This window comes from Delphinapterus leucas, chromosome 5 (genome assembly GCF_059928025.1).
Source record: "Delphinapterus leucas isolate spDelLeu-1000000601 "Yukka" chromosome 5, BTC_Dleu_Yukka2, whole genome shotgun sequence".
Classification (NCBI taxonomy): Eukaryota; Metazoa; Chordata; class Mammalia; order Artiodactyla; family Monodontidae; genus Delphinapterus; species Delphinapterus leucas.
In genome coordinates this window covers 44,895,958-44,919,925 of record NC_143133.1, presented here as the reverse complement: position 1 = coordinate 44,919,925, position 23,968 = coordinate 44,895,958, and the positions used below count along the sequence as shown (strand labels likewise).

The following is a 23,968-nucleotide window of genomic DNA, read 5'->3' as shown; positions in this document are numbered from 1 at the left end:
TCCTACCTCATATCCTCAAGCCCTATACTGACTTACAATTTTTCTTGGACCTCAAGATAATTTATTCTCCCGAAATTCATGGTCCTATTCTTCTTGAGGCTTCATTTAAAAACGAAACAAACAGTATTTACATGACTAAGAAGAGCCAAGTCCTAACGATTAATTTGCTAATTGGTGATGTGATACAATTTAACAGTGGGGCGAGGTTTACGTAATTAAATGTGGGCGGTGATCTGAGGGACAACACCGCGTTCAGGATCCACGCTGCGGCCCTACACTAGATGCCCGGTCGCCACGGTACGCGCAAACTCTTCTCCAAGTTCACCGCCAGAGGATTAACGGTCCGCGCCGGAGGCCGCTGGGAAGAGGCGGGGGAGGGGGGAGGGTGTGCCTCTCCGAACCAGGTCGTGAAAGTTAAGGAGGTTGGAGTCTTGGTGCGCGGAGTCGGGAAGGTCGCGGGAAGCCCCCGGGAGAGGCTAGGCCGAGCCGGGGAAGGGAGGGGCGGGGGCCCGGTGCCGCGGGCCGCATCGCTTACCGAGTGGTAGGTGCGGCTCAGCGCCACCACCAGCTTCGCCTGGTTCTGGTGCGGCTGCTGCGCCAGCTGGAAGGCCTCCTTAATCGGCAGCAGCCTCTTCTCCGCCCCCATGGCGCCGGGACCCTGTCGTGACGAAGCCTGTGAGCGCTCGGCTTCAGCTGGCCCGACTGACCACGGTCAGGGACTCCACAGGTACGCTTCAGTCTCCAGTCTGCAGGCGGCCGACAGCCGAGGGCGTGGTAACCGCCAGAACGTTCAAATAACTCCCGCGGGAGAAGGAAATACGCGAGACTATCGCGAGAGTTTAGAGCGGAGCGAATGGGAAGAGATGGGACCACCCCCTTCAACCCCACCGATGGGGCGCTTGCGCTTAGTGTCTTTTAAACCGTTTTGCGAGTGGGAAGTGGCGTTTCTAAGAGGAGGAGGAGTTGGCGCCCCCCGGAAGTGGTACCCACCGGACTGCGAGCCTTGCGGCGGAGTTACTGTTGGATCAGAGCTGGTGGCGCCAGGCTTAGTCGTATCTTGAGGCTGGGAGTGAGGCGAGGAAGAAGAACGGATCCTTCTTGGGTGAGAAAGGGAATCTGCTGAGGGGACGAATCCCCGCCCCCGCTGAAGGGGAGGAGGGGTTCGTTCGGAGATCCGTCAGGAAGGGAGAGCTAGGGCGTGCGGGAGTGCTGGGCGGCGGCCTGGTTTCTACTGGAAAGGAGGATGTTCCGAGGTCTCCAGATGGAGGCGGGCCGCAGTATTTTTAAGCCTTAGGTCCGCGTCTGGTGGAGAGTCTGCAAACGTGTAAGGCAGTATGGGAAGAGAGGCACGGGTTAATTTAGGTACAGCTTGTTCTAGATGTACCGGCTTTCGAGGCCTGTTTACAGAGGTGCATAACGGCAATGTTTTCAACACAGAATGGAAAAAGAGTTTAGGGTAATGGTAAGATAAAGAAATTTGGAGTGCCTTCCGGCAGGAACTAAGTCTTTAAACTGTTCTTTAATGGAATTATTTGAGACAATTAGTAACATCTAAAGAAATAGATTTCAAAGCAGGCTGTACGCCTTTTTTCCTGTTGAACTACCTTTCCTCCCCAGCAGCAATGGATTTTCTGAATTTACTGTTAATTTTTATGTATTAATGATACATGAATAAATCTCTGAATAAGTATCTTGTATTGTTTTCAAGTTCTAACATTATATGAATGATCCTATGTGCAACTTGGTTTTTTCACTGAGTATTATTTTTGAGGTTTATTCATATTGATATTTTCATAACCATAACAACACTTTTTGGACCCATTGTCGAGGAAAAATTAACCAATGGTTGATCTAGGAAAGAAATGGAGAATTTTATTCAAGCCAACCTGAGGGTTATAACCTGTGAGACAATCTTTCAGGAGGCTCAGGACTGTCCTGCCCTTTTGAGGTCTAAGCAGAGTAATATATGTTTTTTTTGTTTGTTTTTTTTTTGTTTTTGCGGTACGCGGGCCTCTCACTGTTGTGGCCTCTCCCGTTGCGGAGCACAGGCGCCGCACGCGCAGGCTCAGCGGCCATGGCTCACGGGCCCAACCGCTCCGCGCCATGTGGGATCTTCCCGGACCGGGGCACGAACCCGTGTCCCCTGCATCGGCAGGCGGACTCTCAACCACTGCGCCACCAGGAAAGCCCAGTAATATATGTTTTTGAGACAAAGGGTTATACGTCAAATGACGTATTATTGACAGTTTACACAATCCAGATCTATAGTTACAAAGAGAGTAGTAGGTCATGGGTCATCTTGACTCCTTACAAGATTAAGAAGGAAGGTTATCTCCTAAGAAGGTTTGGTTAGTGCAGATACACAACACACACTAAAGGGGAGGGAGGAGAGCCAAACAGGCAGAGAAAATTTTTATGTTTAAATTTTTCTTGTCTTGCCATAAAATATGAATTTTATTTCATCACCTTATATGCCAAGACATTGTTCTAAGCACTTTACTTCCTTTAATCCTTAGGCACAACCCTTGTAAATTCTTTCTGTCTTTTTAAGAAGAGGAAACTGAGGTACATATAGGTTGCTCTAGAATTCTATTGTATGAGCATGCCATAATTTATTCATCTATTCTCTTCATAGTCCTAATTCCTGAAACACTGCAGGTATTCAAATGCTAGTTAAAATAGTAAATATGGTAGCAGTAATAGTAAATATCGGGTTGCCCATAATTTCAAAATTATCAAGATGTCTAATTTCTGGAAAGGCAAGAGGGGTGGGTATTTTAGGTTAATCAGCTAGAGGGAAAGCAGAGGTTTAAGAGTGCATGGAATATAGTCGATAACATTTATAATCTCACTATAGCTAAAATGTAGAATACCTAGACAGCTGTGGTGAAAGAAACCTAGAACGGGCATTAATTTTTTAACCAGCTGTATCCAAAGTATCATTTCAACATGTACTCAACATAAATTATATTGATGACATAATTTACATTTTTTTTTTTCCTATTAAGTCTTTGGAATTGGGAATTATTTTACACTAGCTACATTTCAAACTGCTCAATAAACATGGGGCTAGTGACTACAGTATTAGATAGTGTAGAACTATTCTTACTTTGGGAACCACTGAATATACCATTTGTTTTTCATGTAAAATCAACTGGTGAACTAAAAGTTAGAACAAACTAATATTTGGAGAAATTTTTCTTATTTTGTGGCCTTTAATTGGTCAGCTCTCCTTATGCTTTGGGTGCCTGCTACCTTTGTTGCTTTGTTTAACTGTGAAATTTCTAACAATATTATTTCATTTACCATATTTTATTTGGTTACCCACAAATGAGAGGTGACTTCATACCATTTTGTCATTACTGAGGGATGAGGCATCTGGCCACCAGAGGTCAGCCTAAGTATATTTTGACCAGCTTGGGCAGGGGGGATTAATAACATGTTTTTGTTCAGTATTTTTGGAACATTATCTGAAAAGTTAAAAAAAAAGATACTAGATTACAAAAATGGCAGCCTTTGGAATGGAAGAAAATATTTTCAAGCCATATATCCTGTAAGATGTTAATATCAAAAATATATAAGGACTCATATAATTCAGTAGCAAAAAAATTAATAATAACCTGCTTTAAAAATGAGCAAAGGACCTGAATAGACATTTTTCCAGAGAACACCTACAAATGGCCAACATGTATATGAAAAGGAGCTCAACATCACTTATCATCAGGGAAATGCAAATCACAACCACAATACGGTATCACTTCACACCTGTCAGGATGGCTGTTATCAAAAAGTCAGAAGGTAACAAGTGTTGGTGAGGATTAGGACCCTTATACACATTGGTGGGAAACAATATGGAGGTTCCTCAAAAAAGTAAAAATAGAGCTATCATATGATCCAGCAATCCCCCTTCTTGGTATATATTCAAAGGATAAAATTACTATCTCAAAGATATATCTGCATTCCCATGTTTATTGCAGCATTATTCACAGTAACCAAAATATGGAAATAATCTAAGTGTCCATCAATGAATGAATGAATAAAGAAGATGTGACATTTATATACATACACAATTCAGTCTTTAAAAAGAAGGAAATCCTGCAACTTACAACAACATGGGTCAACCTGGAGGACATTCTGCCATGTGAAATAAACCAGACACAGAAAGACAAATACTGTATGATCCCACTTATATGTGGAATCTTAAAAAGTTGAACTCATAGTAATAAAGAGTAGAATGGGAGTTATCAGTGGCTAGTGGGTGGAGGAAATAGATATCAAAGCATACAGACTTTCTAGAGACCTAATGTACATCATAATGACTATAGTTGATTATGTATACTTGAAATTTGCTGAGAATAGATCTCGAGTGTTATCATCACATGCAAAAAAATATATATATAGTAACTGTGAGGTGATGGGTATGTTAATTAGCTTGATTGTGTAACCATTTCACAGTGAATACATATATCAAAGCATCATATTGTACATGTTAAATATATGTAATTTGTCAATTATACCTCGATAAAACTGGTAAAAAAAAAAAGATGCTATATTAAGCTTAAACTCACTGCCTTTAGGTTACCTGTGTCTTGACTTTTTCTCTAAATGCTATAGGGAAAAGAACACATTGTAGCAACTAAACTAAGCAAACTAACTAATTCATATGGTAAGTCTGTTTAGTTCTGAAATTACAGAAAAATGGTTCTTTCAAAGTAAATTATGCATGGGAGTGTACAGAGTAAGTGGTTAATTCACTTTTGATATGAGGGTATTATTACTCATGGAATGTAAAGAGGTAACAGTGGTGGGTTCACTCTAGAATTTACGTATGCCGTCAAAGAAACTTTGTTTTATTTTTGCTTAACAAAAAAAAGTAGGGTGAGCCTTTTAAAGAATGCTTTGAGCAACATAATTACTGAAGTATAGCCAATCAATAATCATGCAAATGGAATCTGGTTGAAATGAAAATAGTAAAAGTATAAGAGGACAGAAGAATTAAAAGCTAACCCCTGGGGACTTCCCTGGTGGTGCGGTGGTTAAGAATCCGCCTGCCAATGCAGGGGACACAGGTTCGAGCCCTGGTCCGGGAAGATCACACATGCCGCGGAGCAACTAGCCCATGCGCCACAACTACTGAGCCTGTGCTCTAGAGCCCGGGAGCCACAACTACTGACCCCGTGCTCCGCAACAAGAGAAGCCACCACAATGAGAAGCCCACACACCACAACGAAGAGTAGCCCACGCTCGCCACACTAAAGAAAGCCCGGGCGCAGCAACAAAGGCCCAACACAGCCAAAAATAAATAATTAGTTAATTAGTTTTTAAAAAAAAGTTAACACCTGTCTCAATAAAATACTTATGGTATGTTTTAAATTTTCCTTTTGTTTTCAGATTGAAGTAGGTAATAATATTATAAACTTTTAAAAGTATTTGCACTCATGTTCTTAAAGATGAAGTTATAAGCAGTGACCTTTATATTGCTTTAGTAGCATTATCTTTGTTGATCTTGTTTAAAAAAATTATTTCATTTGTCTTTGTACAACATACTACCAAATCACCTGAATATAATTTAGGAATTTTTGTCTCCCTAGAATAAAAGTGAAACATGCTTGTATAGTTACTTACAGCAGGCCTTCATCATTCTCTCATTAATTTTTCCAAAAAATTTGCTAAGCCCCTAATACGTGCCAGACACTGCAGAGAACTAAATTAGATAAAGAATGAGTAGAAGCCAGAGAAATGTTTTTTAGAGGAATAGTACTGACACGAAGCCAGACCATATCCACTTCAGTGTGTATTTGAAACTAGAGATGTTTACTAACTTTCATTTTGGAAATCATTCCTACATGATGGCATGAGTGGGATCTTGATATTTTGGTTTTGCTTTTTTCGTTCAGACCTATGCCTTTAGTCCATCCATGTTGCTATGTATATGTGATGGAAGCCTGGAATGCTTCTATTTCTTTACCATCAAAGATGACTCCCCAGAGTACATGTTGGTCTTATGGAGAATTTCTCTGCTATATATACCCAAGAGTGGAATTCCCACATCATGAGTTGTGCAAATAGTTTGACTAAGTAGTGCTGCCAGATTGCTCTTCAGAAAGGTTACCCCAGTCTGTAATCCCACCAGTAGTGCTGGTTTCTAAGGGAGTTCCTTTAGTCCCCTCACGAACACTTGGCATTTTCCAGCTTTCTAATTTTTACCAAAATAATAGAATAATGTGACATCTATTTACTCATCATATAGTTAATGGCCTGTGGATTTTCTCTTCTGTAAATTGGATATTTTTGTCCTTTGTCCATTTCTTTATTGAGACTGCTACCTTTTTGGTTGTTGTTGATTTGTAGTTAACTTTGTTCTTGATGTGTTTAGTTCAATCCAAAAATACTAATTTTGATGTGATTGAATTCATCGTATTCTGGTCTTGTGTGTTATGTTTTTTTAAGAAGTGCTTCTCTGGCCCTAAGTCACAAAGATATTCTCCTGCATTATATTCTATTAACTATATAGTTTTACAATTCTCATTTAGGTCTTTAACCTGTCATGAGTCCTCCTTTGTATGTGGCATTATATAGGTATACAGTTTTATTTTTCTTCATGTAATGAGCCAGTTTTTACCAATATTATTATATACTAAATGCATTCATTCCCCCTTGATTTATGTGCCAACTTTACTGTATACTACATTCTTAAGTCTTATGTGGCTCTATTTCTGAGCTTTGTTCCATTGGACTATTTGTTCTTATACTAACCACCCAACTTTAATTTCTGTGGCTTCTGTAACATGTGTAATAGTATGTGTTAATATCCTGTAGGCCATGATATTTACTTTACTCTTCTGCTTAAATAGTTTGTTTAGCTATATGTGGAATTTTATTCTTAACATATTGGAATTGTATAAATTAATTTGGAAAAAAGTTCTTTATAATATTCATTGTTCCATCCAAGAGCATGGAATGTCTGTCTATTTTAAATCATCTATGTCCTTCATTAGAATTTTACAGTCTTCTTCATAGAGGTCTCGCATATCATTGATTAGTTCTTAAATCCTTTATAGGTTTTTTATTTTGCCCCTATTGTGCAAGTGATGTATGTAATACATTTCATGGTTAGTATTGCTGGTGTTAAGAGTGCCTGGGGTCAAATCCTGATTCTATCACTTAGTAGATATATGACCCTGGACAGGTAGCTTAAGCCTCATGTATAAAATGGGGTCAATAAAAGTACCTATCTTATAGGATTGTTAGGAGAATTTTAAATGAGTTAACATTTGTGCAGTTCCTAGAATAGTACCTGGAAATTTTTAAGTGCTATATAAATAAATTAATGAATAGTCATAGGTTAATCTCAGATCCAGAAACTTTGTTGAACTCTTTTATTAGCTCTAATAGTTTATAAGTTAGGCTTTTTTTAATGTTAGATGACCATATCATCTGTAAATTAGTAGTTTTATATCTTTTTTCCAGTTCTCACACCTTTTTTAAAAAAAACATTGATTAGGACTTTGGTACCTTGTTACACTGGTACTTTGTTACACAATATCAGTCCTTATCATCCTTATCTAATTTCTTTTTTTAATTAATTAATTTATTTATTTTTGGCTGCGTTGGGTCTTTGTTGCTGCGCTCAGGCTTTCTCTAGTTGTGGCGAACGGGGGCTATTCTTCCTTGTGGAGCACGGGCTCTAGGCGCGCGGGCTCTAGAGCTCAGGCTCAGTTGTCGTGGTGCATGGGCTTAGTTGCTCCACGGCATGTGGGATCTTCCTGGACCACAGATAGAACCCTTGTCCCTTGCATTGAGAGGTGGATTCCTAACGACTGCGCCACCAGGGAATTACCTAATTTCATTTTTAAAGGGAATATATCTGAAGTTTCTCATTTAGGATATGTGCTGAAAGTTTTTCATAGATAATTTTTACCTTGTTGAGAAAGTAACTTTCTCTTCCTAGTTTGGTAAGAGCATTTTGTTTTTTAAAACATAAATAGGTGTTGGTCAAGAACCAAGAACGGTTAAATATCCATAGTTAATAAAATTATCTAATTTATTTTATTGCTGTAGTGACTTATATTTATAAATTTTATGAAGTTGAGATATTCTTGCTTTCCTATGATAAGCTCTATATGATTGTGACATTCTTTTTTTCTTTAATACACTATTACATTTTGTTAGGTAATATTTGAAATTTTTGCAAGTGAAATGAGCCTTTCTTATTTGCTTCATCTCTAGATTTGGAATTAATATTTTATTATCCTCATAAAAGGAGTTTTATGCTATTTTTCTTTTTTCTGGAACAATTTATATAAAATATGTATTAATTTCCTTGGAAGTTTAGTGGAACTCTCTTATAAAACCATTTGCACCTGGTGTTTTTAATAGGTTGTTACCTTTTGAGTTTCTTTAATACTGGTCTGTTTTATTCAAGTTATCTATTTCTTCCTGTACAAATTTTAGTATTTTATATTCTTCTAGAATTTAGCCATTTTATCTAGGTTTTCACATTTTAGCATATATTATGTTTTTAATTTTGGGGGGGTATTTTAAAACCTCTTTCCTGATAACTCTCACCAGTTTTGTTTTTCTTATTCATATTTTCAGAAAACCGTCTTTCAGTTTTATCACTCTATTATTCTTTTATATACTATTTAATTTCTGCCTTTATTATTTCCTTTCTGCTTATTTTGCTGTTGCACTTTTCCATTGTCTTGAATTGAATGCTTAACTTGTGCGTATTTAAACTTCCTTGTTTCCTCAATCAGTGTATTTAAAGCTATAAATTTCTTCTAGGTACTGGTTTGGCCATACCCCACAAATTTTTGCTTGTGGGGTTATATTATTATTCAGTTTTATATCTAATATCTTTTATGATTTCCATTTTATTGATTCATGAGCTATTTAGTTTCCTAACAGGATTATTTTTAACTAACCTTTAATATCTACTTTTATTGCATTATGGTTAGAGAATTTAGTCTAAATGAAATTGACCCTTTGGAATCTAGTTATACTTTATAACCTAATGCATGAACTATTTGTGTGTGTGTGTGTATGTGTGTACTTAATATCTGTTCTGTTTGGTATAGAGTTTTGTATACTTAAATAATATAATATCTAAAGTATATTAATATTTTAACTTTTTCAGAATGCTTGTATCCCTGCTTATATTCCCCTGTCAGTTCTATTAGTTGTTACTAGAGAAATTTTGAGGATGTGCTTTTAGGGTCATAGATGTTTATGATGAGTGTATCACTTTCATTGTTTTCCTTTTACTAGTATTATCATCAATCTTTGTCCCTTATATTTTTTTGCCTTGAAATATTTTTTGTTGGATATTAAGATTGCTGTCCCAGCTTTATTCTGGTCCACAGTTACCTGATATATATTTTTTCGTATTTTTAGCTTTGACCAAATTGGGTCTTTTTGCTTTAAAATATCTTTTGTTAGCAGCATATTGTTAAATCTTGTTTTGTTTTGTTGATCCAGTCTGAGTGTCTGCCTTTTAATTGTCAACTTAAGCTGTTTATATTCATTTTAACTCCTGCTATATTAAGATTTTTACCTGCCATCTTCTCTCATTATCTGTTGAGTATGGTCATAGGACCACAACCTCTGGGGTCCCAGCAAGAGTTCTAACGGATAGAACTCTACAACCAGCACAGGTCCCCTAAAACTAATCCCAACAAGCACCTCTAAAGATAAAAAAGATATCTTTTATAGCTCCCTATTTGGAGTTTGGAGCATAAGGGATCTGCTCTTGCAGAAGTAATTTCCTGGGCTAGAACTGCGTGATAAAAAACAAACTAGCCCAGATATGTACCAACAAAAGATTAAAGTGGCCCCAGGCTCTTCTTCCCAATTTTGTCTTGGTAGGATCCATTCCCAGTAGGAAACTCTGCCTAAACCTATGTGCTAGAGATGGGAAAGCTGATAAGGTTTCTTGCTCAACACCATGTGCTTGGATAGTCTATGAAGTTAGATGGATAATAATGTTACCCAGTGCTTTCAGGCTTTAATATCATGTCTCTAGTCTTCTCATTCACAGGTTAAGGCTACCTTTCCAGATAGTCCAACAACTAAGTCACCAGTTTCCAAGGACATTTGCACCACCTATGGAAAACATCAGATCCGTGCACACCAGACAGATCCTTGACACCTCGTCCCACCATCCCTCTGTGCAAAAGTTGCTGCACCAGCGGACAAAGAAGGCGACCACTGAGTTTCTTTTCATTGTGAAATAGATATAATATCTCTGCCAGCAAAAAAGAGTACACAAAGTGTCTCTTCATAATTTCACAACCAGTTGAGACCATGCTAAGAAAATCAGCTTGCCTAGATAAGGACCCCTTCTCTTCTTGGGTAGCCAGGATTTGAAGGAGAGACTGTGACCTGTGCCACTGGTAAGTGACTAAATTTTACACACTGAACTGGTCCTGAGAACTGAGCTGTCTTCTTTGTAAGTGAAGAATATACAACATAATCTTGAAGAACTGCACAGTGGTGCGAGCCAGAGGCATACTGTGTGTGTGTAACAGACTGAGAAACAGACAAATGAATCCTATTGAAAGGATTTCTCATCTTCTGCTTCTATTTGCCAGTGTTAGTGTTTTACTGGCTTAGATTGTTACCTTTTTCTGGTACCTTTTTTTCTATACTGTTGTTCTATTCTAATGGGTCCTAGAAATCCCTCTCCTGACCCCTTATCAGAATCAGAAAGTGAGGAAGAAGAAAATGCTAACTACCTAAATGAGAGTTCTGGGGAAGAGTGGGATTCCTCTGAAGAAGAGGACCCTGTGGTGCCCAACCTAACACCTCTTGAGAGTCTTGCCTGGCAGGTTAAGTGCCTTTTAAAATATTCTACAACTTGGAAACCTTTAAATCCTAATTCCTGGTTGTATCATGCTAAACTCTTGGATGCTAGCACACCAGTCCATATACTACGAGAGATAGGACTAAGACTCTCCCATTGCTCCCATTGTGTACCCAAACTGGAACCAATTCCTGAATGGCCTCCTCTAGCTTCTTGTGGAGTCCCACCTTTTCAAAAGCCCCTTATGAGTCCCAGCCGGCTTTCTAGAGATCATGCCACTCTAAATGGGGCACTGCAATTTGCCACCAAACAGTTAAGCCGAACATTGAGTAGAGCCACTCCCATACCTGAGTACCTAAAACAAATTCCTAATTCATGTGTTTCTGGTTGTTGCTGTGGCTGGTTAACTAAAACAGTTAAGGAAACAACCCGCACTGAACCCATCAACACTACTTACTCCTACACTGACTTCCAAAAGGCAGTTAACAAACTCCTAACTGCATCACTATAAAGATCCACCATTCCTTTTCATATCTCCCATGTTGCCAGTTGAGAAAGGAATACCGTTACACAGCCCACAGTTGAGGAACTAACAAACATCTTCTCAACCAAACTGTCCTGGTATGCCAAAATACGATCAAGTACTGAATATAATACCCAAGAGTCCTGTAACTCCAGTACAGAAGATGTGCATTGTGAGCATTCACTTTGAAAGACCCTGTGGTTAAAATGAGAACTTCAGTAGAGAATTAGTCAAAAGGGACCTTATTACAAGAGATAAGTTGACTATTCTCCACACTTAGTTCTCCCCGCAGTTTACTCTGCCTGTCTAATGGACTTAACTAGATACCTAATTATTAATGGGCAGGAAAAGGAGGCCACTACCCCATTTGTTACCCAACCTTCAGAATAGCCATTGTGGAAAGTGGTAAGTTAGCTACTCCCAGTAACACCTTTCTGAGCATACTTTTCTCTGATACTCATTTCTAGGGAGGTAGCTGAGTTAAATTGAATAACTAGATAAAAGAAAATGGTGGGAATATGGATTTATCTCCCTCTTTTTATATTGGTAGACCTATATATGGCACCCTTTAGGAGTTCCTGTTTTGTGGGGAGGGAGTGCAGTAGTGTAGTAGTAGCCTACACTGCTCCAAACCTATTATGGAACCTGCAGTTACAGCATAAACATTTTATAGGCTCCCACCAGGCAGTCTCTAGCTAAAGTGGCTTGTAAGATCATACCTGGGGATTAAACAGACACCTGTTCCATAGGCAATATATTTCCTGCATCTTGGCATCCAGACCTTAGTCAAGAGCAAATAAAACCCATTCCAAAGACCAATGGGAAAAAATTAAGCGAGCATTTATGTTAGTGGATTAAAGTATTTCATCTGTATGATGTTCCCTGGAGCAGTACTTCATGCACTTTCCATGTCCATTGCAAACTTTTCAGGAACTTTACTGCAGAAATTCTCAGCCTAATACAGTCTGAAGTTGAAGAGTTTTTTAGCATCATTGTTTTTCTACATCTAGCTTTAGATTTTTCTTTCTGGCTGAATAGAAAGCATATGTACCCTTGTAAATGAATCTTGCTGTGTTTATTTAGATGAGTCAAAACGTAGAAATCAACATACATAAAATGCATGAGACCAGTAAGTCTTTTCACACACCTACAATAAAGAGTGAAACCTTTGTGTGATCCTGGTTGACTGGGCATCTAAAGGGAATCAGAAAACAGATTGTTAAAGATATATATCTCTCCTTATTTTAGTTTTGCTTTTTCCTATTCTCCATAATTAAGTTCTGTATACAGTGTGGCATCAAAAAATTGAAGCATTAATGGAATCACAAATTCTATAAATGTATAGCAACTTTAAGGAGAGAGGAGAATGTTTATAACCTAATGAGTAGTTTCTGCTGAACCTTAGTTGTCTCCTCTTAAGGAAAAAGGAGGGAATTATAGTAGGTAGAAAAAAATACTTGTTAATGGAAAATTTGTTACTGAGCTGAAACCATATAATGTTAGTGTAACTGAATGTATCAGTAACTGTTCCTATGTAGATGTTCTATGAAGTTGGTTTTTAAAATGTTACAAAAACCTGTTTCTTTCTTTCTTTGTTTCTTTTTATTTTTTTTTTTAGGGGAAGGTGGGAAGAGGTAGAGGGGTCTAAAAATTAAAATCTGTTGATGTTTATGTAACCATAATATGTTCCTGTGTGTGTGTGTGTGTGTGTGTGTGTGTGTGTGTGTAAAAGTGCCTTGTTCATGAACACATTTTTGCTGTTCATTCCCAAAGGAAGCCTTTCCCCAGCTTCCCAGCTGAATAAACCAACAGCTTTGTACATGCTGAACAGAGTATGGTCATTTATTCTTCACAAATGAAATAGATTCTGCTTTGCTTAAGGCATATTCAACATTCACCAAGTGCTGAATAGAGTCCATAGAGATACAGTGTATCTGATAGGAGGTGACTTGGCAGCTCTAGAAAAGAAACATACTTGAAGAGGAAAGTGTCAGATATGCAGTCAAGACCCAGATTTGAACCCATTTGTTTGTATATAAGTAATTCCAGGTTGCACAAAATGATTGATAGTTACCTATAAGCCTTAAGCCTTTACTTCTTTTTGTGCGCCATGGTGTGGCGTTGGGGTGAATTTACCACTTTCACACTCTCCCTCCATGGGCCTTTGGTTAAATGCAGTCCCCATAATTAGGATAAAGAAGGATGAGTTTATTCCCTATTTATAGAAATATTTATCAAAAGAGTAAGGAAACAATTTCTAAACCAACAGACATCAATGTTATTTAAAGGTATTATTCTGTCTTGGCACAGATAGTCTCTTTTTGTTGAAGCAGTCCAGATACCTTGAGCCCAGAAGACCATAAACATGTTTTTTTTAAGCCCATCAGCTTCCTAACAGAAGAAATCTAGACATGGCAGGAGGAGGGCAGATGTTAAGTCACCTTTAGGGAATTATTTTGCTGAGACTCCAATCACAACTATCCATCTAAAACATTTTCTCTATGCTGAAAACAGTGTTTTGATATTAGAGCAGATTCTTAAAGCAATTAGGACTTTAGAAGTCACTTGGGTTGTTTTCTTACTGAAAACATAAATTCTCTTACATAATAAATGATTTTCTACTTTTGGCCCCATTGTTAGAGAATTCAGTATCTTTTGGAGCAGCCCATTAGTTTAAATAGAAATTTAGTCATTTAATAACATTATGGAGTGCCTACTATAATCCAGACACTGGGAGTGCAAAATTAAATCAGATGATATACATAAGAAATCAGTTTTAAAATAAATTGAACCAATGTGAATTACCCCAAGGCTTTTGGCCATTGATGCTCATTTACTGTGAGCTAGGGTCACAGAATATAAGCTTACTCCTTACACTGGCCATTAAATATTTGAAAATGAGACAGTCATCGAAGTGTAGTGGGAATTCAGATGGAGAGCACACTCCAACAATTAAACCCCACAAGAGGTAGTCAGCTAAGGGAATACATAAAATAAATAGGTATTTTATACACAGATTTAAATTGTATATACTAAATTCACAAGGCAGTGGCACACAAAGATCAGGACCAGAAGTGTTATGCTCATATGGCTGGGGTATGTATAAAAGCCCAGAAAGTCTGGATAACTACTCAGACTTCATGAAACAACTTTATACAAGCTGCTGGCACATAAGTCCATTGGACTGAGGAAAATTGAAGGAGCTACACTAACTGACACCAACCACCAGGTATTTCTTCTGTGTCTACTTGCCGTCATCAAAAGGAAAATCTCTGTGGTGTGTCTTTGCCAGTTTTGAACAAAATTTAGTTAATGGCTACATGTTTAAGTGTGATCCTTGTATATAATCTTCTAATCTCTTTCTATTGGTGGCAGCAGTGGGATTATATACTATACAATTTTTGGATATGAGACTAAGGAAAGGGAGAGGGTAAAGGTATCACAGTGATCTGATCTACCCAGCTTCTCTTAGCTGTAAGAGCTATGACCAGCCCTTCTCAATAAGGTATGGAAAAAGAATACTTGATTTTAAAATAATGATTTAAAATAACAATGTAGCAGGCAGACAGTACTAGAGTTGCTTCTAAACTGTGGAGTCAGTTTAAAATGTAGCCTCCAATGAAGAACCGTTATCAAATGTACTAGGAATATACACGTTTCATTTAAGATGTCAATCCTGAACTTAAATCACTTTTATTCCAGCCCACACGTGACATAAAATGTAATCCATTTAATTCCAAGAGAATTTTGTTAATTTCTAAAAAAAATAATTCAAAAATAAACTTTTGTGGCACAGTGTAAAAATCCTTTCAACCCACATCTTCACTCAGGTAAAAAAAAAAAACTCTTAATATTATGTATAAATGCAAAAATAATATCTTACCCCATCTCAAGGACGACTTTCAGGGCTTGGGTTGAATCAGAGAACAAGCCTGTAAGCAACGAGCATTGAAACTGAGGCAGAAGCGGGGCATTGGTGAAAGCCAGTCCTCTACGTTCTTCTAAGACCTGAATACTGTGGCTTTTGCCTTTTTTTTTTTTCCCTACATATTGAGCATAGACCTTTGTGAGGAACTTCTCCCCTCATCCCCTGCAGCTGCTGCCTGTGGTTGATCATTACTTATTTCTCATTGACAGCAGCTCATTATAAACCTGGAAATGACCTTCCACAGCTGGGCAGTATTTACCAAAGTCATAACTAATGTTCATCTATTTTCTTCTTTTTTAATCTTATAGCACCCGTTGAAATGACACTATGAAAGATACTTTAAGATAATTTCCAGAGGTGAGGAATCTGAAGATGAGAAAAATTAAGTGACTTGTCCAATTCAATACAAAGTATTTAAATATTTGAATCTATTAATAACCCACTTAAGACATGATAATGTATATAACACTGTACAGTGAACAATAAATTCAAGCTCAAAAAAATGTTAGTGACAGCTTAGGGTTGGAGCATAAAACAGTAAGTAGTCTGGAATTTGGGTAGTTTATCTGGGAAGAAATAGATGACCCTGAAACATGATATGAAAATTCCTGAAATCATTTGGAAAGTTATGCTGTACTTCCTAGCGTAGGACATAACCAGTATTCACCTAGGAGACAGGATCCCAGCCAGCCTAACAAGATTATAACTGAGTTCCTAGTATACACAGAAACTAAGCTGGTATGGTATCAAACTAGATATCAACAGAAACCAGATGAAACAGTCTTAAAATATTGCAGCTTATAAATGAAGGAGCTAGTAATATTTTATTGGGGGGAAATTATTTTATTTGGGTTAACTACTAAACCCATGCTTAATGCCCCCCTTCAATCCATGGTGTCAGCTTATGAGACCTGACACTCCAATACATCAACTGATATCTTGCTGTGTGTGTATTATCTAGGTCTGGTTGGGGCAACTTTGTTTGGGAGGTGCACAAATAATTGGAACTGTCCAAGAGTATGGCCATCGTCCATCAAAAAAGACCCTAGATTGGCTTTATGATTGAACCCTGAGCAACGAAAATGGCTTGATAGAGTGGCACAGCTCTGGTGACACAAGGGGCTGACCACACTACCTAGAGAATCCAAGTTCCTATAGTAGTTGAAAGCATTAATTTTGGCCACAGCCAAGGCATTGTACATTGCAAAGTGGGTGCATATGGGTTTGCCCATGGCTACCTGCCTGGTAGTAATGTAGACTTGCTCGGTGGCTTGAATAGCTTTGGTCCAGATCCCAGTTTCCTTCTTTAAACCCAGTTTTTCTATGTTGGTCACTTTTTACTTATGATACACTGTTTAAGTAAATGTGTTGGATTGCCAGACTTGGCAAAAATACAGGATGCCCAAGTAATTTTGAATTTCAGATAAACAATGAAATAGGGGCCATACTTATTCGAGGAAAAATAATTATCTGAAATTCAAATTTATCTGGCATCCCATATTTTATCTGGCAACCCTATGAATGTGTGAGTAACAGTGATTAAATTTGGATTGTAGTCTTGTAGTTGTTCCCAGGGAACACTCTGGTTCTTTCCATTATGTGTTGTATTTTTATCTGCGAATACTTGGTGCAGGAAGAGAGAGGCTAACACATAGTTGAGCCAAGATTAGAACTGTTGTTAAGAGATAAAAGAGGAAGGTCAGTTGCAGATATGAGCGCTTTTATAGGAGACACATTGTCTTTGGCTAAAATTATCACATAGCCATTAAAACATTTCCAGACGTACAAATTTTCAAAATGATGTCTCAGTAATAGGTAGTTTGGGGGTTTGTTGTTTTTCGTTTGTGGGTATTTTAAAGTTACTTTCTCTTTCTCTTTTACCGTGAAGGGAAAGATTAAGTGCACTACTTTTTTTTTTTAACATCTTTTTTTGTTTTGTTTTTGTTCTTTTTTGTTGTTTTTTTCTAACATCTTTACTGGAGTATAATTGCTTTACAATGTTGTGTTAGTTTCTGCTGTATAACAAAGTGAATCAGCTATATGTATACATATATCTCCATATCCCCTCCCTAGTGCGCCTCCCTCCCACCCTCCCTATCCCACCCCTCTAGATGGACACAAAGCACTGAGCTGATCTCCCTGTGCTATGCAGCTGCTTCCCACTATTTTACATTTGGTAGCACTACTTTCTTTTTTTTTTTTTAATAATTGATAGGTAGCACAGTTCTCACAGCCACTCTTCATTGCAGAAAAGGTCCACAAATTTGGAACACCTATCTTTTCCTTCCAGAACCCCCCAAAGAGTCAAGGATTTGGGGGCACAAGGTACCCTGGAAGGTGAAGTTGAGGAGCAAAGTTGAAAATAAGGGAATTATTTGAAAGTTTATTTTTGTTCTCCCTTTGTAGCCAGGCAGCTTTCCCTTTTTCTAGCAGAAGGCTAGAGGCTTATTCTCTGGAGAAATTGAACCAAATGGATCAGAACTGGGGCCTGGGGGTGGAGAATGGCGGTGGTAGTGAGGTGCTATTCTGAAAACAGGATGATTGAGAGAAGGTCAGTATTCTGAACATTATAATCCTTCAGTGCCCTTTCACCACCTCACTACAGAATCTGGTAGCTGGGCTTATCCCCAGCCCTGACCAGCCCATCTAAAAGGATGGACAATTTAAAAAACAGTTTGCCACTTGATTATTTGTTACAGTGAAACCCAGAGTTCACAGCCCTGCTCATTCATACGTGGCTTTCAGTCCCTTGAAGTCATGATAAGCTGATAGCCAAGGATCACTAGACATTTGAAGATACCTTCAACAATGAAAGATGAAGACCAAAACAAAAGTACCTAAAACAAAAAAAACTGAAAATGAGGCAGAAAACATAAAGCTCTCAAAGATGCTATATTTTCAGAAACATAGAATATATTACACCCATGAAAATTAAGAATAGGGTGCTATAAAAGATGAACAATCAGTAAATAATAAGAATATTGGAAAAATAGGAGAGCCAAAATTCAATATGAAATAGATGTGTTGGGAGATAAGCTGAAGAAATTTCAGAAATTAGAACAAAAAAGCAGAGGTGAAAAATAGCAAAGAAAAAAGAAAGAAGATCAGAATGGGATGCAACATCTGATTAATAAGATCTCCAACATGAGAGAACAGAGAAAGGAGGTGAGGATAAAAAATTAAAGAACATCTCCCAAAAATGTAAGACATCTGGCTCCTAAATTAAAAGGATCCACTGAGTGCACGGTACAATGAATTAAAACACACAGACACACACGCACGCACATGCACACACACAAAGGCATATGATGATATTTCAGGATGCCAGGGTTAAAGATCCTAAAAGTTTCCACAGGGGGAAAACAAGGGTTACATAAAAGGATGTTTTCAGAATGGCATTTTGACTCCTTGGTAGCAACACTAGAAGATGGTAGAAAACTATGAAAGCAAGGTCTTCAAATCTAAGAGGAAAAATGATTTCCAATCTAGTATTCTCTCTAGAATATAGACAGTCCAATCAAGTATGGGGCTAAAATAAAGGTTAGGCTAGCACAGTCTCAAAATTTTATCCTACCATGTACCCTTTTTTAGGAGGCTACTGGAAGATGTGCTTCACCAAAACAAAGGAGTAATCTAAGTAAGAAGACATGAGATCCTGAAAATATACGATCTCACAAAGGAATGCCATGAAAGAAAGTCCCACGATGACTGCCGTGTCAAGTAAGTAGAGTGGGGATTTCAGGAAGCAGGTCTCTAGGAAACTTAGAACAAAGTGTGTGAGTACATGGAACGTAAAAAATGCAACAGATGTTGGGACAAGGGAAAAAAATTTAAAGATAAGTACAAGGGTAACTAGAATAATGATAAAATGAAGCAATTCGAAGTACACCAAATACAAATTTTTGGATGAGTGTCTGTGTCACAAAAATATATCTGAAATTTTATTTTTTAAAATGTAATCATTCTATTACAATTTCAGTAGTCAGATTTTAGAAGTTTGACATTAAAAATATAGGAAAACTAGTATTGTCAGCGATTAGATTGCTCCTTCAGGCATCATACACCACAATTGCAATAGGTGCTCACCTTCAATAAGATGTGCACTGCGGAAGATTTTTCAGAAAAACTTGTGTTCAGTGACTTGTTTTGTAAAAGGAACTATGCCTCTTGCTTAAGCAAATCTCAAATTTTTTTAAAGAAATGATGCATAATACATAGCAATCATTTCAACCAGCTTTTTGTTTAAATTTTAGCCTCTGTAGACTCAAAAGCATAAGGAGTTATTTACTTCTTTACAAATAATATTCTGAAATTTCATATTTTCATCTTCTGTACTGTTTTTGCTATCAGGATATAGTTATTCCCATATAATGCTTTAGATTTTTTTTCTATGTATTATGATTGAGGTTTTTTCCCTATACTTAGTTTATATTAATACTATATAACTTAATAAATTTTGATCGAACTGCAAATAATTATGTGTGGTCATGTGGTTTTTTTCTCTGTCATCCAATCTATTGAGTAAACCTTGCCAGGACAATTTGTCCATGTGCCTTTTTCTTTTCTTTTTCTTTTTTTAAGTAAGGGATAATCATACACTAAAATACATAAAGTGCAATAATCATTAAGTGTACTTGATTTTTCACATAATGCATACTCTCATATTAAGATGTATACACTCAGATTAAAGTATAAAAAATTTCTGATTCCCTAGTGCCCTTTTCCCTGTTTATACCTCCCCCAGAAATAACCACTCATCTCTTCTAAAGATTGATTAATTTTGCTTGTTCTCAACTTTATGTGAATGAACTCATCCAGTATGTATTGTTTTACACTTGGCTTCTTTCATCAACATAATATCTGCGATTCATCCAGGAGTTTGCACGTATCCATGATTCAGTTTTTTAAATTGCTGTAGACTATCCCATTGTATGAATATGCCATAATTCTTTTATTCATTTACCTGTTAGATGGCATTCGAGTTCTTTACAATTTGCGGCTATTACAAATAAAGCTGCAATTAAACATTCTTCTGTGTTTTTTGTGGCTGTACGCACTCATTCCTTTAGGGAATGAGCCAGACTGCTGTGTCATAGAGTAAAACTGCCAAACACTTTCCAAAGTGATTGTATCATTTTACATTCTCACTAGCAATGTATGAAAGTTCCAGTTGCTTCACATCCTTACAAACACTTGTTATTGTCAGTCCCTAATTTTACCGATTCTGTTATTGTATAGTAGTATCTCATCGTGGCTTTAATTTACGTTTCCATGATTTGCAATATTGAGTACCTTTTCATATGCTTATTGTCCTTTCAGATACCTCTTTTGAAAGTACTTTTTCAAGTCTTTTGCCCACTTGTAAATTATGCTTTTTCTTAATGATATGTTCTTTACATATTTAGTATACAAGGTTGTTTGTCAGATGTATGTATGTGTGTTACAAGTATCTTCTACCAGTCTATGCCTTTTATTTTTACTTTCTTAATGGTATGTTATGAGTGGAAGTTTTAAATTTTTCTAAAATCCAGTTTATCAGGTTGTTTTTCTATTATTGTTAGTGCTCTAACAAATCTTTGCCAACCTGAATGTTATGAAGATATTCTTCTATGTTGTGTTTTTTTTGAAGCCTTATAGTTTTAGCTTCACATTTAAGTCTGTGATCCATCTCAAGTTAATTTTGTATATGATATGAGGTAGAAGAGGAATTGTCTTTATTAAAATATTCTTATTACAACTGACATTTTGAAATTTAATGACTGAAAACAATACTTTAGGTATCTCATTTTCCTCTATTACTATCTTCTTTTTATTTTTTGGTAAACTTTACATTTATTTTATCCAGGTTAAAGGTCATTTATCATAGATGTGGTTTATATATCTTTGGAGTTTGTCCTTTTCATGAAATCTGAGGTAGGAGGGTTGACATTCCATTTTTCAGTTATCCTCGAAAGACTGAAGAATTCCCAAATTGGACTTTTTCTTGAAAATTAATTATCTAAATGGTATAAATTAACTAAAATCTAATACTATTTCTTTGTTTAAAATTTTGAATTTTAGTATACCAATTCTACAGCTATTGGAATTTTAAACAATTGAATCTATTATTCTGCCGTGTACTGTTATTTAAATGTTTTTATACATTTTATACATTTAAGGTATTCTTCTAGACGTTATCTAGTCTAATATTCGTGTTCATCTGTTTCCCTGTTATTCAGCTACCAGAATGTTCTCAATATCTGTTTCTGTACATAAAATTAACAGTTTTCAAATCAGTTATTTGCAGCACTTTACTTTTGCAATACATACACATAATATTTGACCTGATTAATAGAATTTCAGTGCATAAAATACATTCATTCAGTTGGTCATTCAGCAAATATTTACTGAGCACCTACAGAGTGTCAAGTACTATTCTAAGCCCTAGGACTTTAGCAGTCAACAAAAAAGACAAAAATTTCTGCCTTCATGGAGCTTACATTTCAGTGTGATTTTTCCCTTCAATTTATATCCCAAATGTTTACCTGTACTAGAAAATATATATTCAGATATTAACAGTAAGTCTGAATTATTTGTAATAGATAATTCTATGTCCATCATATTGTGTGCTCCCCTTTTCAGAGTGTAGAGTTCTTATGAGAAATTGCTACCCAGCCAGGAATTATATTTCCAGACCCCCTTATATCTTAGTCAGTTCTCGCCTATAATCAGTTTTTACCAATGACTACAGAGTTGGTATGTCAAGTCCAGGCCCCAAGGTATTTTAGAAGTGGATATACCTTCTCTATATTCTTTTTGCCTTTTACTGGCTGGATGCGGATGACTATGTGGTCCTGGAGGATCTTGGAGCACAGATAGAAATAGCCAACTGCTGATTCACTTTAGATAGGAAGGGGGTCCAAAGACAAGTAACTCAGACTTCCATGTGAGCAAAATAATAAACTCTACTGTGTTAAGCTACTGAAATATAGGGTTTGTTTATTTTAGCAATTAACATTACCGTAACTAATATACTTGCCTTGTTAATAATACAGATGTTGTTAATCTGAGTAGGTATGATGTTCATCTGGAAAAAAGAACCATTATCATTGATCTGGTACAATTTCAGAGTTGCCAGAAATGATAGTGAAAGAGGTAGTCAGCTCTTCAGCCTCCCAAAGGGCAAGGCCAAAGCCTAAGAGCAGGTTTTTGCTGAATACTGAAACCAACACACACTTAAATCTATCCCTAGCAGTTAGCGAATTAAAAAAGAAGACAAAGAAGGATTGTTTAAGAAAGTAGGAGTAATTTTGAGCACACTTTGGCCCATGAACCATATTTACATTGTTATCATATTAAGTGATTACTATTGGAATTCTGATAAAATAAGACTGAGGAATGTGGAAGGGATATGGTGTAGGAAAAACACATCCTTCCTCATTCAGTATGGTAGTAAGTGTAAAATGTGTCAGAAAATTAAATATATACATGCTTTTTATGCTCATGTAGGAGTAGAATTTGTTGCTCCTGCAGGAGTGGAACCAGTAACTAGAAACAGAGGTGGAATGAAGTCATTTCATTTTTTCACTCTTGAATATTGTACCATATGAATAATTACCTATTTAAAAATACATATAGAAATGCAACATTTTATGATTAGCTTGTGAGAATTGATTGGTATCAGGGAAGGTATAACTTTACTGAATTTCAACAAAATTTCAGCAAAATCCTTTATGGAAATTGGTGTATGGGATTGCAAAATTGATAACCATAATTTAGTAAGTACCTTTAATGATATCCATCCCTTGAACCTGTGAAGTTTCATATGTTTTCAGTTATAGCAGCTATTAAAATCAATGTTGAAATAAACTGAACTTAAAATTAGACCTCTGAATCCCAATATCCTAAAATGATAAATCAAGATTTTTTAAAATGTTGAAGCATATTCAATTAAATTGCTTCATCTAAAATACTATAATATATCACAATATATTAATAATATATACCAAAATTTTTGTAAAATTAACAATAATTTGTCATATTTTCTTTAATTCATCTGTTAACTTTCTCTTTTGGGTATATTTTACAGTGTGTATAAAATATTAGTACAGTACAATCATAGGTTAAGAAGTACATTATTGGAATGCATGCTCAAAAAGTTTCTTCTGATCAGTTGCTGAATCAAAGTTTAGAGACGTCTGCTGTATACTAAGTGCCATGAGAGCTCAGGGAGAGCATCTCTGACTGGAGTAGTCAGGTCAGGGCTCCCTCAGAGTGCTACCTGAGCTGAGACTGAAGGCTGATAGGATGTGAATAGGAGAAAGGATGAGGAGGACGTAATAAAGCAGGACGACACAGAGGGAACTGTTAAGGCTTGTTTGGGACATTAAAGCAATTCTCAGACTGGGGTCTGGTACCATTCACAACAGCATTACTGAAGTGATTGTTTAAAATGCCTTACTCAGACCTGAATCAAAATTTCTGATGTAAGGAGTCAGAATTATTCATTTTTATCAAGCTCATGATAATTTTTATGTTTACCAAAATTTGAGAAATTCTAAATCCATGTACATATTCTAGGTGATACTTGGATTTGTATTGCAGAGACACCAGATGACCTTAAAAAACAAAAACAAAACAAAACAAACGAAAACAGTGGTCAATTCCGGAAAGGGAAATTGAAAAACGACTTGGCTAGGTTGAAAAATTGAACCATAGGTCATTCTATTACCAA

The 23,968-nt window shown here is 36.7% G+C and overlaps 2 protein-coding genes across 3 annotated transcripts in view; one reads left to right on the top strand and one right to left on the bottom strand.

The window, feature by feature from the left end:
- The window catches only part of NCAPG (non-SMC condensin I complex subunit G), a 46,884-nt gene extending 45,752 nt beyond the window's left edge, over nt 1-1,132 (bottom strand). Inside the window, exon 1 of the mRNA XM_022566869.3 lies at nt 536-1,132. Coding sequence (XP_022422577.1) covers nt 536-646 — 111 coding nt within the window. The 5' untranslated portion in view covers nt 647-1,132. The remainder of the gene's footprint in view (nt 1-535) is intronic.
- On the top strand, nt 795-23,236 carry DCAF16 (DDB1 and CUL4 associated factor 16). Of its 2 annotated transcripts, none has more exons than XM_022566878.3 (2): nt 795-1,102; nt 10,040-23,236. In XM_022566878.3, exon 2 carries the CDS (start codon nt 10,665-10,667, stop codon nt 11,313-11,315), a length of 651 nt encoding a protein of 216 aa, XP_022422586.1. In that variant the 5' UTR covers nt 795-1,102; nt 10,040-10,664; the 3' UTR covers nt 11,316-23,236. The 2 variants fall into 2 exon arrangements, with proteins under 2 accessions (XP_022422586.1, XP_022422591.1); XM_022566883.3 differs by having other exon boundaries at nt 10,025-23,236.
- Nucleotides 23,237-23,968: the final 732 nt, after the last annotated feature.

What these genes read in the sequence shown, in the direction of transcription:
- DCAF16 (XM_022566878.3), top strand. Translation starts at nt 10,665, where the DNA reads ATGGGTCCTAGAAATCCCTCTCCTGACCCCTTATCAGAATCAGAAAGT.